The sequence below is a fragment of the Atractosteus spatula genome, chromosome 2 (assembly GCF_055471065.1).
Source record: "Atractosteus spatula isolate fAtrSpa1 chromosome 2, fAtrSpa1.hap1, whole genome shotgun sequence".
NCBI classification, from domain to species: domain Eukaryota; kingdom Metazoa; phylum Chordata; class Actinopteri; order Semionotiformes; family Lepisosteidae; genus Atractosteus; species Atractosteus spatula.
The window spans coordinates 6,331,825-6,346,433 of NC_142707.1; the positions used below are offsets into that span (position 1 = coordinate 6,331,825).

General features: G+C 38.3%; 1 protein-coding gene across 1 annotated transcript; it reads right to left on the bottom strand.

The window, feature by feature from the left end:
• Positions 1–12,391: 12,391 nt before the first annotated feature.
• nkx2.7 (NK2 transcription factor related 7) lies at positions 12,392–14,260 on the bottom strand. The gene is made up of 2 exons (XM_088908447.1): positions 13,939–14,260; positions 12,392–13,002 (listed from the first exon to the last, which is right to left on the bottom strand). Exons 1-2 carry the CDS (start codon positions 14,258–14,260, stop codon positions 12,392–12,394), a joined length of 933 nt encoding a protein of 310 aa, XP_088764573.1.
• Between the last annotated feature and the right edge of the window lie 349 nt (positions 14,261–14,609).

Below are 14,609 nucleotides of genomic sequence, written 5' to 3' on the forward strand. Positions count from 1 at the left end.
AGGTCTGGGGCTTCCTCGTCTCCAGCCGCCCTTTACAATAACAGAAGCCCCCAGAATTTTAAACAGGCAGCACAGACAAAAAGTCTGACCGCTTAGGTTGTGCTTCATTCTTCCTGAACTGCTGCCTCTCTTGTCACTGCTGACCTGGCCCAGTGATGTCTGGGATGTCTGTTTTTTTTGCTTTGCTTTTTCTGTTGATTTCTTGCAATTTTAAGAAACTAACAGCTGCAAAGAAAAGACCATACACGGGTGCTGATATGCCTAATTAAATCCAAGCACATGTATCTTCCCAGGTCGTTAGAATAAAATGGTGCTTCATCATATGGAGGGTCAGACGATTGTGAGAGCAGTTATCATTATCAATATAGAAATTCTTTACCTGCTGTTGCTATACAGGACAGGTGGAGAGCAAGCTACTGTCTAATGTTTTGCTTCTGATTTTTCTACTTCAGATGAAGTATCTGCACCTTCAAATGAGGTATCTGCACTGCTCGGACTTTCCTATCACAGCCAGCCAGCCACATGGTCCTGGGGCCTTTGTAAATGCTCCTACACACTTTATAGTATGTGCGAGTGTGCTGCTTCATTTAATTGGGTGTTGTCAGGTTGTTATTTTGCTTCCTCATTGGATAGACAATTAGCAAAATGAAAGACTCTTGAACAATCTAAAAATGTTAGAGACCATAATCCATTTCTTGCATATCAGTGTCGTGTTGATAATTGCATATATGCAAGTGTGTGCTTAAATGTGTACTTCCTATGTCAAGTCTCTTGCTGATGTCAGTCTTAATAACTAATGCGTGCTGGTACAGTATTGATTTGGAAGTTCAGCCAGCTATGTCATCCTGAGGCCTTGTTAACGTAACAGAAGGAACGTGATTAGAAGAACACTGGTTGTGTCACACAAGTCTTGTGTCCCTGTGGAATATGTATTTTGCCTTTTTTTTGTTATTGTAGCTAACGCAGTTGCCCTGATATCCAGTGACCTGGCCTAATCCACCACCAGATGTGGGCTAGTGAGGTTTCTGACCTCTTAGTCCAGGAAACCATATGTCTTGAACTGGCTTGCTCTGTGTTTTTACTAACTGTGTAGTGCCAGTCCAATGGAGACCCCTCAATCGATCATTTCTGGGGTTCCATTCCGATCTCAATTGCTGCTGCAGTGCTCTCTCTCAGGCCTGTAATGAGAGAGAGATATTTACAGGAGTTTGTAATGGTAAGAATTCTTTTAAACTTTTACTTTAAAACCCTAGTGAAAATTATAATGGTTTTGCTTAAGTAAAAGGCAAAGCTATGAATTCAGAGAAAGGTGATTGAATATTGCTGGACCTGTTTTTCATGGACGTCTGGTGATTTTCATAACAGATTCCAATTTTCAACATCTGTTTGGATTCTTGACACTAAGGGTTTAATACTTCTTTTTCTGAAGTCACTTGGATTGTTCTTTGGTGATGCAGTGACAGGCATGATAAAAATCTGTAGTGTGTAGGATGGGCTTTATTTAGTATTTCAGTTATGTTCTAGTTACGTTAATAGGCACAACTTGATGAAAGTCAAAAGACTGAAATGTCGGGTAAAGATCAATTTTGGGATCAGGAGTTGACTGATCTGAAATGGGCACAGGGCATACTCGGCATGTCTGACAAAGTTAACAATTAAAATGAACACATACACACAACAGGGAGAAGTACCTCAATGCAAATCAAATGCAGGATTGTTCGTCTTCCACCAAAGGATAACACTTTGTCTTGTCTGCAGAATTGCGACGGTGCGTTCATTTAGGAGTCTCCAAGTAAAACTTTTCATTTCCTTGAACTTGCCTTGTCCAGGCGTGTGTTAACATGGGATTGACAGCACGTTAAAGGAAGGAACGGTGTTGGATATTCACGATGGTCCAATACCGCCCTCTTGTGGCTTCGACACTGCAGACCAATGTTTCTCGAAAAGCTTTTGAGTTGGTCGAATATTGGAAACGTTACGATTCTGTAAGTGTTCGTGAACACTTTGTTCAACCTGTTCTCGTCATATGTATTTACATATTTCTTGTTTTGCACTGTGAATTGTTTGCGTAGTTAATTATTTGTCCTTAGCTATCCTTACTGCTATTTAAAATCCAAGGCGATTGAAGCACCATTTAGAGAAAAAGTTAGCTTTAATGTCATACAACCTACAACAAGGCCTTACTGAAGGCCTATAACAGGAATAATCTTGTGGAATTTGGATGGATTGTTGTTGCCAGAAAACCCAGACACATGAAAGTGTGTGTAATTCCAGGATGAGGACATGTTAAACCTTTGTAGAATAGTTGCTGTCTGTCAAGTGTTTCTAGCTAAATGGTTGAGATTTAGAAGTTTTGCCAAAGGTTTGTGCTTTTGCGGTCAAGTCAAAATGGCAAGTTTCAGTACCAATTCATATTAGGTATGCGATTCTCACGAACACGCCAACATAACTTAACATCGAAGGAGCTATTAATTAAATATTTCTGAATGACAAATATCTGTTTGATGAAGTGCACACAATCACTAAATGTTCTCTTCATCTGTTACGGTTTGCATGAGCTGCGTACCGAGGGTTAGCTCTTGTTCTGTACAGTATTATGTGTATCCACCAGAGGGCGACAAACACGTTTTCCTTTTTTGTTGCGAATAACGTGATCTTTAAACCCTTCGTACATTGTTGGGTATGGTACAAAAGGAACTCCTCTCATTTCTTCCAGGTGTTACTCAAGTTCGAGGCTCCAAGAGTTTCAGTATCAATATCAGCGTTTGCCTTTTCTTACATTTTCTTTCTATAATTTTCTAAGTTGGTGAAAACAAAAACAGGGAAGACGTCATGGATTAGTCTGAAATATTTATTGAACCGATCAGGATAATCAAGGTGTATTTCTGATATTTAGTGTTTTTAAGAAAACTCGGGTATTATGTTACATTTTCTAAAGTAAACATAAGTCGGTCAAGGAATATGCGTTAAACCAATCAGAATAAACTGAAACGCTGAAACGTCCTGTATAAGTGGTAGATTGAATGTCAAGTAGTCTCGCGGATCTAGTATCATGTAAAGTGTTTGATGGTGTTCTTAAAAATAACGGAAGTGCAATAAATCTCTTGTAACCTGATCAGAGAAAATTCTCACTGGTCCTCTAACATATGTGCTTGGATGGTGGTATCTGAATCTATTGTATTTGTATTTAAAACTCGTGGGAGTCGGTTTAACTCCATCTTCACTTTTCCTGAAAAGGTGCATTAAGACCGAGGGAAAGGGGTGTAGAGATTGGAATTTGTGGGGTTAAAGAAGTCTTGAGAAGCTGTGTGGTGGAAACCTTGACTGCTGAAAAGATGAATGACGCCTTAGGGAGTGTATTTCCTCTTCTAATTTATACAATTTATTAAAATAATCCATATCTATTTATCTGACTTTTCATATTCCTTTATCAACCTCCTAATTATGACCTGCTGTAAGATAAGAAATATGTTCCTGAACAATGTCACCTACACGTTTTTTTAGTCATAAACAATTCTTTCACACCTTCGTTGATTATTGATTGAACATACAATGGGTATCTTGCTGTTAAATAATGCAAAGACATGGGAGTAGTACTTTATGTCAAAAAGACAACATAGAACAACCACACTTTTGAAGGTCTACTCCTCATTCGCTGGTCCTGAAGGTTTCAAATGAAAGGCTTATCCCTCTGTCTTGGAAGAGAGTATTTTCTGCCTTGTTTAAAACAAAGTGGTTTCAGAAATGAATTTTGCTGTTTGCTTAAAGTTGTTGCCATATCTTAAAATATACCCATAAGTACCCTTTCTGAGGGCTGAAGGAATGACAATGTGTTCATTTCAGTTTTGTTTGCCGAGCTATATTTTATGTTGAATAACTGTATAATAAACCTTTCATAAACACACACAAAGTCATGTGAAGAAAAGTTCAACAGCATAAAAACTACTATGCAGTGTTTAAGTTACAGAAAAATGCTTTTTTCCCAGAATGCCACTGAGCTATAATTCATTCTTGCCGAAAGGACAAGGGCTTGTTTATAGATGGCAGACAGAGTGCTCAACCATATCCCAGCTGAGTGATGCTCTTTAACTGCAGACAGATGTGAATATCTTAAAATGGTGTGACCGGCATAAAGGCTCTTGATTTTGATCTGTATGAATATCCTACTAAATCTGTGTAAAAAACATATACGAGGACCTTTCTTAAGTGAGCCTGCAGCAGTCTGAGGGGGTTTTAATGAGACGAAGTGAGAAATAAACTCAAAGTATATAATCCAGTATCAGTCAGGTTGTCATCTGTCTTTCATCTGTCTTTCAACCCCGGCATATTTATGCCTAACACTGTACATCAAGATAAGAGAACATGCATTGACTATAATTTTTGCAAATCTCTGTCAACTTCTTCTCTCATGAGTTCAATTGATGTCACTTTTTCTTAGTGCATGAGGTGTAAAATGTCTTCTTTTGCTTATTGTATCTCAGACATAATTTAAATGATCCCTTTTCTGGAGAAAATTCGATTTTTCAGCTAGTACAGGAAATGTGAAAGGCAGCACATGACCTAAACAAATCCAAAAGGTCAGAAATCCAGAGTTTTAATTCACTTTTTTTTTATTTTGTGCTTTAATGTAGGAGAAAAGCGTAAAATGCTGTATAGTCTCTCTTTCCTGACATACGCACAGCTTACCGCTAAAGGTCTCTGAATGAACCGAAGCCCCTGAATCAAAAGGAATGATCTTTAATTTGAAAAGATGAGTCTACAAAATATTGCGTAAATATGCAGCTCTCGTGCGTAAATCCACAACCCTCACTGTAAAACAAATGAAAATACAGCATTGATATCTCACAGTTAACTACTTCTTAGGAGCATTTTCAGTAAATTGGGCTATTCGGAAGGTTCATCTGACCAGATATGTTTTGGAACCAACTTGCAATATTTTCACAATAAATAATCAAAAAAGAGAGAAAAGGTATTTTCAATAGACTTTCCTCGGAAAACATGTTCCAATGAATATTGAAGCGAGATTCACAAAAGAAAATGCCATTTTCAATACTGTGGAGCTGAGAGTTAATTTGTACAAAAACAGGTCATTTCACATGCTAGGCTCTACTACAGTTACCATAATTCATATCTCATAAAATATCCAAAGTGTCAAGTGTCAGTTTAGTGAGAATATGGAAAAAATGTTACGGTTTGGGAATTGTTACACCCATTATGGTCAAAGAATGTCCCGTATATACAGTACAGTGTAGTTGATATGACACAGGTGTATGGGGGGGGGAAAAAGGCAGGTTATGAGGGTATGTAGTTTTTGGAACAGTGGATTGGCAAATAGATCATTGATAACTAAATCCACTGTGTACAAATATGTATAGTTCAAAAGGTCTGCTCTTAACTCGGTATGAATACACATCACACTGTTGCTCAGAATAACTGATTTTTTTTCCATTTCTGAAAGTGGCCTAAAGCCTAGTTTTTCCTCTCGGAAGAGCTAGAATTGCTTTAGTGTTTACAGAAACATCATTGAAAAATACCCTCGAGATTTTAAATGACTTAACTTATTGTCTTACAAAGAAAACATAAACTCTGACTTAATTCCCAGGTGAAAGATTCAGGCGGTAAAGATGAATGGCTGATAATCTTCCAGATGTCAAACACAGAATTATATAAGATGTCATCTCACAAGTCAGAGAATGTCTTTCTAGGCAGAACTCCTTGCTGTTGGTTGAACACAAAGAGAGCGCTTTTACACGGTACTGAAACAGACTCCAAAGCTATAGCTTTAGGGAACTTCTGACAGGTTTCTGAGCACGAATGAACTACAGATCATGGTACATCTGATGTTTCCCTGTTTCGCGGACTTGTTTTGGCAGAAGTGAAGGATCATTGCAGATCTTTTTCTTTAAAGAGAATTGTCAGAGTGTGTTTTTCACAGATAAGTTGGGTATCTATATAATTTAAGGCGAGATTTCATAGTGCAGATGAGACCTTTAAGAGCTCTGCCACTGTCATCAGTATTATGGGAAAACATGGATTGCATTTTACTATTATATATTTTTGTGATGTATATTTGAAATAAAGTAGTAATGTGTAGATTTAGATAATGCTAGCAATCTGAATGGTATAAACAATCCCATTCAATAGTTTATTGGAAGCATTCAATATTTAAAACCAATCAGTTTTATATTGAATTTGAATTTATATTGAATTATTGAATATTGAGTTAGATATTCAATTTAATGTACCTGCTATAATTGCATCTATAACTATACTTTAGCATAATAATGTTTAGAATGTATGAATTGAGCCAAAAATTGGAAATGGGAATGTATTCAAATTTGATGGCATTCATAAAATGTTTGCTGTTTGCTGAATTAACATCTGGTTTCTCCTTATAAAAAAGCAATATGTCAACATTTAAATGTTTTTGTATTTTCTTCTGGGGAACAAATGTGTGAGAACATTCATGCAAAGTCTACGTATTTAAATATAAAGCCCAGAGTGTTACATTAGCTGTGTGGAAGAAAAATAAGATAGTGTCTTTATAATCAAGCTGGAGCTACAACTGTGGTCCTGGATGCCAACAGTCCTGCAGGTTTCTTTATGTAGCCTGAAATGGTTTATTAATACAGAGTTATGGAAATTAATTCCTCCCAATTAAGCAATCACTTGGTCCAATTAAGTCTTTCAGGGCTCAGTTGAAACAGAAACCAGAAAAGACTGACTTTACAGGAATGATTGAAGGAACCATAAGACCTACTGTAAGAGTTTGGTGTTAGGTCTGTGTGCCAACCATCTGATAACAGCAAATATTGTACTCTTGTTCTTTTCCCAGAAATTAAAAGTAGATAGTGTTTACCATCAGTAGTCATTATTTATTCCAAACTTATATTTAAAGTTAATCATTCTGTTTTTATAAACTGTCATATTGTTAGGACACTGGGAATTATTAAACATTTTTTTTGTTATTTGTAACTGATCCTCTGTAAAATATTTTGGATTACTTTTGTCATGCCTCTTTGTGCCTTCTGAAGCTCATGTGCATTTAATTAATCATTATGATATGGGTTTTATCTTTTGTATTTTCTATGCCAAACTCTCATTGTGTCTAGACTACACCATATACAGTGTGTGTGTATATATATATTGGATGATGCCAGTGTGGGCTGCCATTCCATGCTTCTGTAACAGGAGTTGGCCTCTGTTGGTAATTGCTAGTGTAACAGTTCTTTGAGTTTCTGCCCTTGCCTCTCCTGCTCTGCCAGTTCGTCCCTCACTACCTGATCGCGAACCCGGGTCTCCGGCCTCACGCAACAGGGAACTTGCCAGCTGAGCTAAAGGAGACCTCCCTCACCCCGGGCGGCTGAGATCCCTGTTGTACGGAGGGGTGTATTCGTTATACAATACACACCCATTGAGAGGCTTGGAAAAGCCCTCACAAAGCTGGTTCCTTTCAGGGTTCACCTCAGTCTTGTATTACAGTACTTTGTGCCAGTGTGACTCAGTGTGTTGCACAGCGGTGACATGGCATGTTACAGCGATCTTGCGCGAGAGAGCTTGCCAGCCTGATGGCTTTATCTGATCTCCTCAAGTGGCTGGGTCTCCACTGTGTCTGCTCCTAGAGCTGCTCGGAGAAATGCCACCCCCTTATCTCCTGATCCTGTTGTGGTTCCCCCTGTGGACATCTCTGCTGGTCACAGGCTTTGTCCTGGCTTACATCAGAAGAAGGCAACAGCAACTGGAGAGCCCATTTTTCACCAGCAGAAAGTGAGAGACACACCTAAGTAGCTGACCTCCTGCACAAATATTACTTATATAATGTGTGTGTTTGATGTGTAAAATGATTGGAGAAACTTATTTGAACACATCTATATTTATCATGTATAAACATGTACAGTACATCTATTTTTAATTGTCCACACTTTGTTTTCTGTAAATATTTAATAATATGACTGGATTTCTAGGTTTAACTGGTCAATATGATCATTAATGTTGTTAATTAAAAAGTAATTAAGTAATTCCATCTGGACCAATGTCCATTAATATTTTACCCTTAGTAGTGTCAACTCCATAATGGTGAAACAATGCTTCCAGCTCCTGCAAGTCTTTAATTAGAATGTAAGCCTAAGGTTTTAATCATTCTCAAGGCCTAAAAATTATTTATATAAGTGGCAGACTGTTTGAGTAGAAAGTTCTCTGTACTTAATAATAAAGGAAATGTGCATGGAGCTCTTAATGTTCACCCCTAATATACACACGTTTCAAACCTTTAATGCCTTAAGGGCCGAAGGAGTGTATTATCGCTACACATTGGCTAAGGAAAGCAGATTTCTTCATACATAACTGAAATTAAGTTTTTACTTAATTTCACCGTTATTGTGGTGGATTAATTAATTATTAAAAATTAAGAATGGATTTATATGAAATCAATTCAAATGCTTTTTCAAAGTATGTCAAAGTTATATATTAGACTGATCGATGTGCTCCAGTTCGAATTAATAAAATTTAAACGTGTTTTTGATTGCCTTTAACGTAAAATCTTAGAGACCCCTTCAAAGAGTTACACTGCCCAGTTCAGTAAAACTACCACTTACCGACCATCAAAGGAACACTATCTGGTTTCTCTTTTACATATTTTGCCAAATAACGTTTACTTCCCTTACCAAATTTGTATAAATGAACACAAGCACACGATTTAAACCCCACATATAGCTGGAAGAATTTGCCGACCGACTATTTTTTTAATACTGAAATATCGAAAACGGTTATCTTAAAACCATTTGCCTATTTTAAGTCGGTGCATTTCGCGTGAAAGGCTTCAAAAAGTGTTAACGTGAGGTATGATAATTGCCATATTGGAAAATATCGTTCCGATTTAATTTGTTTTAAAATAAAAAAGTTAAATAAAGCGATAGCTTCACGATACGGTAAATTTATAAGTATTTATTTTAAAAAAACCGTTTTGTAAAGGGAAATAAGACGCTGGAATGTAATCATTGGTTTCAGTTTTAGTAAAAACATTAAAAAATAGATTTTCTTAAAGTATGAATTGGAATGTTACATCCAGGCTATCGGTGTTTAAATGAAATCGGCAAGGTTTGATTTTATTTTAACCTTGAATAAATTGATCACTGCAGGTTTTTATTTTCAAGTAACATCCCTCGTAATAAACGTGTGATTATGCGTGTATAAAGACGCTACAAAGGATTTGCTGTAAATGACACAATAAGTCTGGTTGCAGGGTTCAGAGTAGTGTTTTTTAGACTGTTCTTCATTTGCTATTTGCCAAGGCTAAACTTTTTTTTTTTGAATACGGTACAGTATCCCTTTTTGTAATAAACTCCATAAATTGCTCTACAAATTCGTATTGAGCAAAAACCGTTCGTTTACATCGGTGATCTTTTTTTGCCTTTTTGAGCGACCGAGCCTGAAGTCTATCGATAGATAGGAGATTGACGGAGCTGGAGTTTCCTGCCTTGACCGAGGGGGATAAGAAGGAGCCGAGCCAGGTAGTCGCCAGCGATGTTTATCTCTGCGCACGGGCTCTCGGTGTGAGAGGACACTCCGGGCTAATGCTGTTCTGAGTGACAGTGGGCTCCCGTTAATAACATTGAATAAATCCCAGTGGCGGGATGGCCACTGGTTTAATAGTAATTAAAAATAAAAAAAACATGAAACACCATCATCTACGTGAATATCAGGTGGATGTTTTCAAAATTATCCTTTAAAAAAATTATCCAGAAACGACCAACTTCCAATTAGTTTGGTAATTACAAACAAAAGGTAGTATAAGAATAGAATTTAGACTATCACAACGAGACTAACATAATTAAGATTAATCCAGTTTTTTTTTTAACTGGCGATTATCATTCTCAAATATTTCAGTCTTCTTAGCCTATTTTGTAATATAATATTGTTTAATTAATGTTCACTATACGCATATGCCTATTCATAAGTCTCCCCCCCCCCCTCCATCCACTCTGCATTCGATTTTAAATACAAAAATAACTGATATACATGTAACATACGCCCAGTTTATAAAAGAATGGACCAGCAAAATAATTTGTGATCTTACGAAAACACGGGGAAGCAAAGAAGACCGATTAAAACAAATAATTTTAAAAAGTATAAAAGATGATAAAACAATACTGATTTGTTTAAAATACCTGTTCTGCAGGTAATGCGTGAGTGTGTTGCTTAATATTTGAATCACCTTTGTGGGCAGAGATTCTCTGATTTCAGGTATTAATTTCTGTGACATGAACTGTAAAACGACAGAACACCAGAAAAATAATTTTGTGTAGATATATTTGTAATTTAGAAACAAATATTTGATCATTAGAATAAACCAATTCGATTTCATGCATGTGCTTTAGTTGATTATTTTGTAATATCCTTTAGGTTACAGTCATACTGAAGCTCTTTCTACCACAAGCACGATTCTTCGATTAGAACCTAAGATCTCTGAAGAAGCAGGCAAATTTGTATCCCTTTGTTCGTTTTGTTTTGAATCACTATTTTAGAGATTCAAATGGATTTATGTCAGTATGCAATTTACGGGATTTATGGTAATCTCATCCCTGATTATTAAAATGCTCTGACGTTTTGTAAGCGTACAATTATTTGCTTATAACACATACGATATATCCAATGATACACTACTGTACATGTTATCTTATATTGCATATTACTGTTGTGGCTTCATGACTTCCATTAACTTCTCTGATTACTGCGATGCTAATGTGTTATCAAGTTGTGCGCAGAGTGTGATGTCTTGAGAATCCTGGGCGAGATTCGGGTGAATTATTTTACCCACCTAGCGCGTCAACACTGCCCAGGTGTAGTGGCTTGGCTCGGTCAACCAATAGTACCCGTCTGAGCAATGACGGACACAAAAATTAATAAAATTAAAGGTGTTCGTATTTTCTGCACACAAAAATCTCTTAAAGTCATTACTGATGTCTCCATAGTAGGCCTTCCGAATAATGCTTGCTCTTTCGTTAAATATTACATTTAATATTTAATGCTATAAAAGTTGGTTTAAGCAGATTATCAAGAAATGCTGTTTTATTCTGTTATTCTGGGTGTCATCGCGAATTCATTGTAAGAGAGAAATTAATCGCATCCGATAAGCGATGAACTCCTCAGTGAGAAAAGAAAACCAATTTTGCGCTCTGCTCTTCATTCAGGAGTATCGCTGGCAGAACCATAAATTAATTCTCGTTTTTTTCTGTTTACGTGTTTGTCATTTATTTATTTAAATCGATTAATCCGATCATTATAAAGCTTTTTTCTTTTACGTTTTTCATTGCAAAGAATATTGCGAAATTTCCTTCAGTTTAAACAGATTCCAACGGCCTGCGTTCAAACGTGCCCAACTGACGTAACCAAAATGGTGGAATTAAAAGTAATTTGCTTGCATTTACTACTGTATATATATACTCAGATTATCGCATAGTGTATAATCTCTTAAATTTAATTTACGTATTGATGTGATTGAAAACGACCATATTGAAATTTTCACTTTTTGTAAAGACTTTACAGCGGGAACGATGTGTTGTGGTTTGCGATTGTTGTTATGTGTACCTTAATTAAGGAGGATTTAAAATTCTGTCCCATCTAAATTATTCACAGGTGCTGTAACGGCAATGGCGAGTGGTCCTTCATAGTGTGCTCAGAATTAACCAATCCATTTTCAATCAATATATGACAACCACAGGTATTAAAAAATTTGAAAACCTAAATATGACTTTTCGATATTTATGTTGAACCTATACTTTATTATATTCTTTATTATTTTCTTATGATTTGACCAGTGATTTCTCTTCAGCGTATGTCTTTGTTCTGTCTTGACAGGAGATTATTTTAACCTAAGCCATTTAAACGAAGTTCGCATCTGCACTGTTTAGTTCACGTTAAATTCAGTTTTGACACGAATCTGAAAGGACAGAAAACTCCATGAAAAAACATGGGACAGACCAACAAATCTAGATACGTCCTGCTTATCTTTCAAAATCTGTAAATACTGTAATTGTCGTCTCCCTTTAAGAATTTAAACGAAGCACTTTCTTTTCTGACCAATCATCATTTTATTTCACCGCTTTAATTTCTGAAGGAATGGTCGAGATATTATTACAGCACACACACGTGAAGCCAAAACAAAGCAACATTAGTACCTTTTACAAAATTATCTGTTCGAAGAAATGGGTCTAAAAATCTTATCCGTGAACATTTTCAGATTGTGAACGCACCGTTTCACAGTGGTAGGAAGGCGTTACATGTTCATGTTTTTTTTTCTCCAAATCACATCTGCTGTTGATCTCCGTTAAGAGTCCATTTTACATATGAAATAATGCGATTATTTACAGTAACATAGGAGTTCTTGCTCGTCTCACCAGGCCCGGATTCCTTGGAGCTTGGCCTGCAGGGGACCCTGTTGATTCAAGGCGCTCGGCTGTACCGCACTGCCCATGCTGAAATTCATGTTCACGATCTGACTTGGAGGCTGGCTTACGCTTGGCACCGAGGGCATCCCCGTGTAACTGCAACTGTACGGGCTGCTGCTGTAGCCGCCGTAATACGCGTTGTAGTGATAAGGGCTAACAGTTACGTTGTACGGGGCCGTGTAGGTCTGGGATTCTCCAAGACATGGCTTCCCGTCTCGAACCAGTACCGGTACCGCTACCCTTCGCGGCGGCGGCGGCGGCGGCGGGTGGCCGGCTAACTCCAGCGATTTGTCCTGCCTCTGTCGCTTGCACTTGTACCTCCGATTCTGAAACCAGATTTTCACCTGGGTGGAGGTGAGCTTCAGCATGCTGGCCAGGTGTTCGCGTTCTGGCGCTGACAGGTACCGCTGCTGTTTGAACCGCCTCTCCAGTTCGAACACCTGCGCCTGAGAGAACAGAACCCGCGGCTTCCTCCTCTGCCTCTGCTTCGGTCTCTCGGGGTAAAAATCGTCCTTTTTTCCATTACCGCCCGGGGAATCTTCAGCACCACAGCTGCCTAGAATGTGAAGACGAAAACCTCTTAATTAGACGTACGTTTTGTATGCAATCGAGGAAGCTTTGGAGCTGAACCGACGTTCGTTTGCATGTGGGATACTCTGCTCTTATTGCACAATTTGGAAAAAATAGGGAACATTGAACATTTTCAACATAATTCAACATAACTTCAGGATGTGTCGCAGATTATATTTTTAAAAAGCAATACAAATGTAATGTAAATAAATGTAGAAAAAAAAACTTTCTTTTAAGGTACTATAAAAATACACCAGTGTTGATGGGGGTTATTTTGCTTTGAAATATTAAGCGCACAGTAAATAGTCACTTTCTATTGTTTCTGCTTGCAAAGATTTGCAAGTGCAGTTCGTCTATTTAATTGACGAAATACAAATCTTTACAATGATTTATTAATGCAGTAGAACGTTTATTATTATTTCTTTTATGATGTCAATAATCCCAACAATTAGATGGGCTAGGCTATAAAGCTGATTTAGTTGGTCAGATTAAATGTGAGGTACGATTTGGTTTTAATTCATTCCGACGGTACATTACAATGCAACTTCTGTGACGATCATTATTGCACTTATTTGCAACCTCAATCATGGCTACAACACGGTGTCGGTTATTCGCTTTATCTTATGAATTGTGGAGGAGATTCCATAAAGGCTTTCTGACTTTTTTTAAACGTTGCGAGTTTTTGTTGGTGGGGAAAATCAGACTGCACGTCTCCGCAAAGTATATGCGGTACCTGACGATTACTCTTACAGTCATTCTCAGTATAATAATTAAAGATAGCTGTGAGGACGGATCTCTCTATGTTCGCTGTTGTTCGTTGTTGGCAATTTGTCACGACGCTGTGGTTATGAATGAGACTGGCTGCCAATAAGCATGAAGAGATTCGCCTTGATCTGTTAGTCGGGTCCAGCTCCAAGCTCACCTGGCTCTTCGATGGCGTCCATTTCCTCCTCCTCTGTGTGCAAGCCGCAGCAGCCCCTCAGCATGTCAAAGTCCCCCGAGCTCAGGTGAGACTTCAGTGGCCCTTCCCCGGAGCAGAACGGCTTCTCCGCGCCGTACAACACTTCGGAGCTCTTCAGGGCGGCGTGCAGGTACTGTGGGGACGGCGTGGAAGACACGTCCAGTTCTGGCATTACAAAGCCTTGCTGATGGAAAACGCCGGGGCTGTGCTGCTGCTGCTGCTGCTCCAGTTTAAGGATGTCCTTGACAGAGAAAGGGGTCGAGGTCACAGGACTCGAAAGCATCGTCGCTGGAAACTGAAAACGCGACACAGAAGAGAAAACGCAGTCGGAGACTTGTGTGGGTGTGTGTCGACGAGCAAAACGCGGACGCCACAGAGATTTCAAATCGCCCTGTACTCGACTGTATGTGCTAAGTGCCCTGCTGAAGTGCTTGTTCCCTCTGATAGACAAAAGACGGGGGTGCCGAAAAAGCCCCTGATGCCTGACTACACCATTGGATAACCTGTCTATAATGGCTCCTGAATGGGATCGCGGAGTTCCCTTTCAGCGCTCTGGAATCGCTTCCTCCAGCGGTCATTAGCCGAGAACTGTACACCCACACAATACCTCCCCTCGTGGCCACACCCACTGA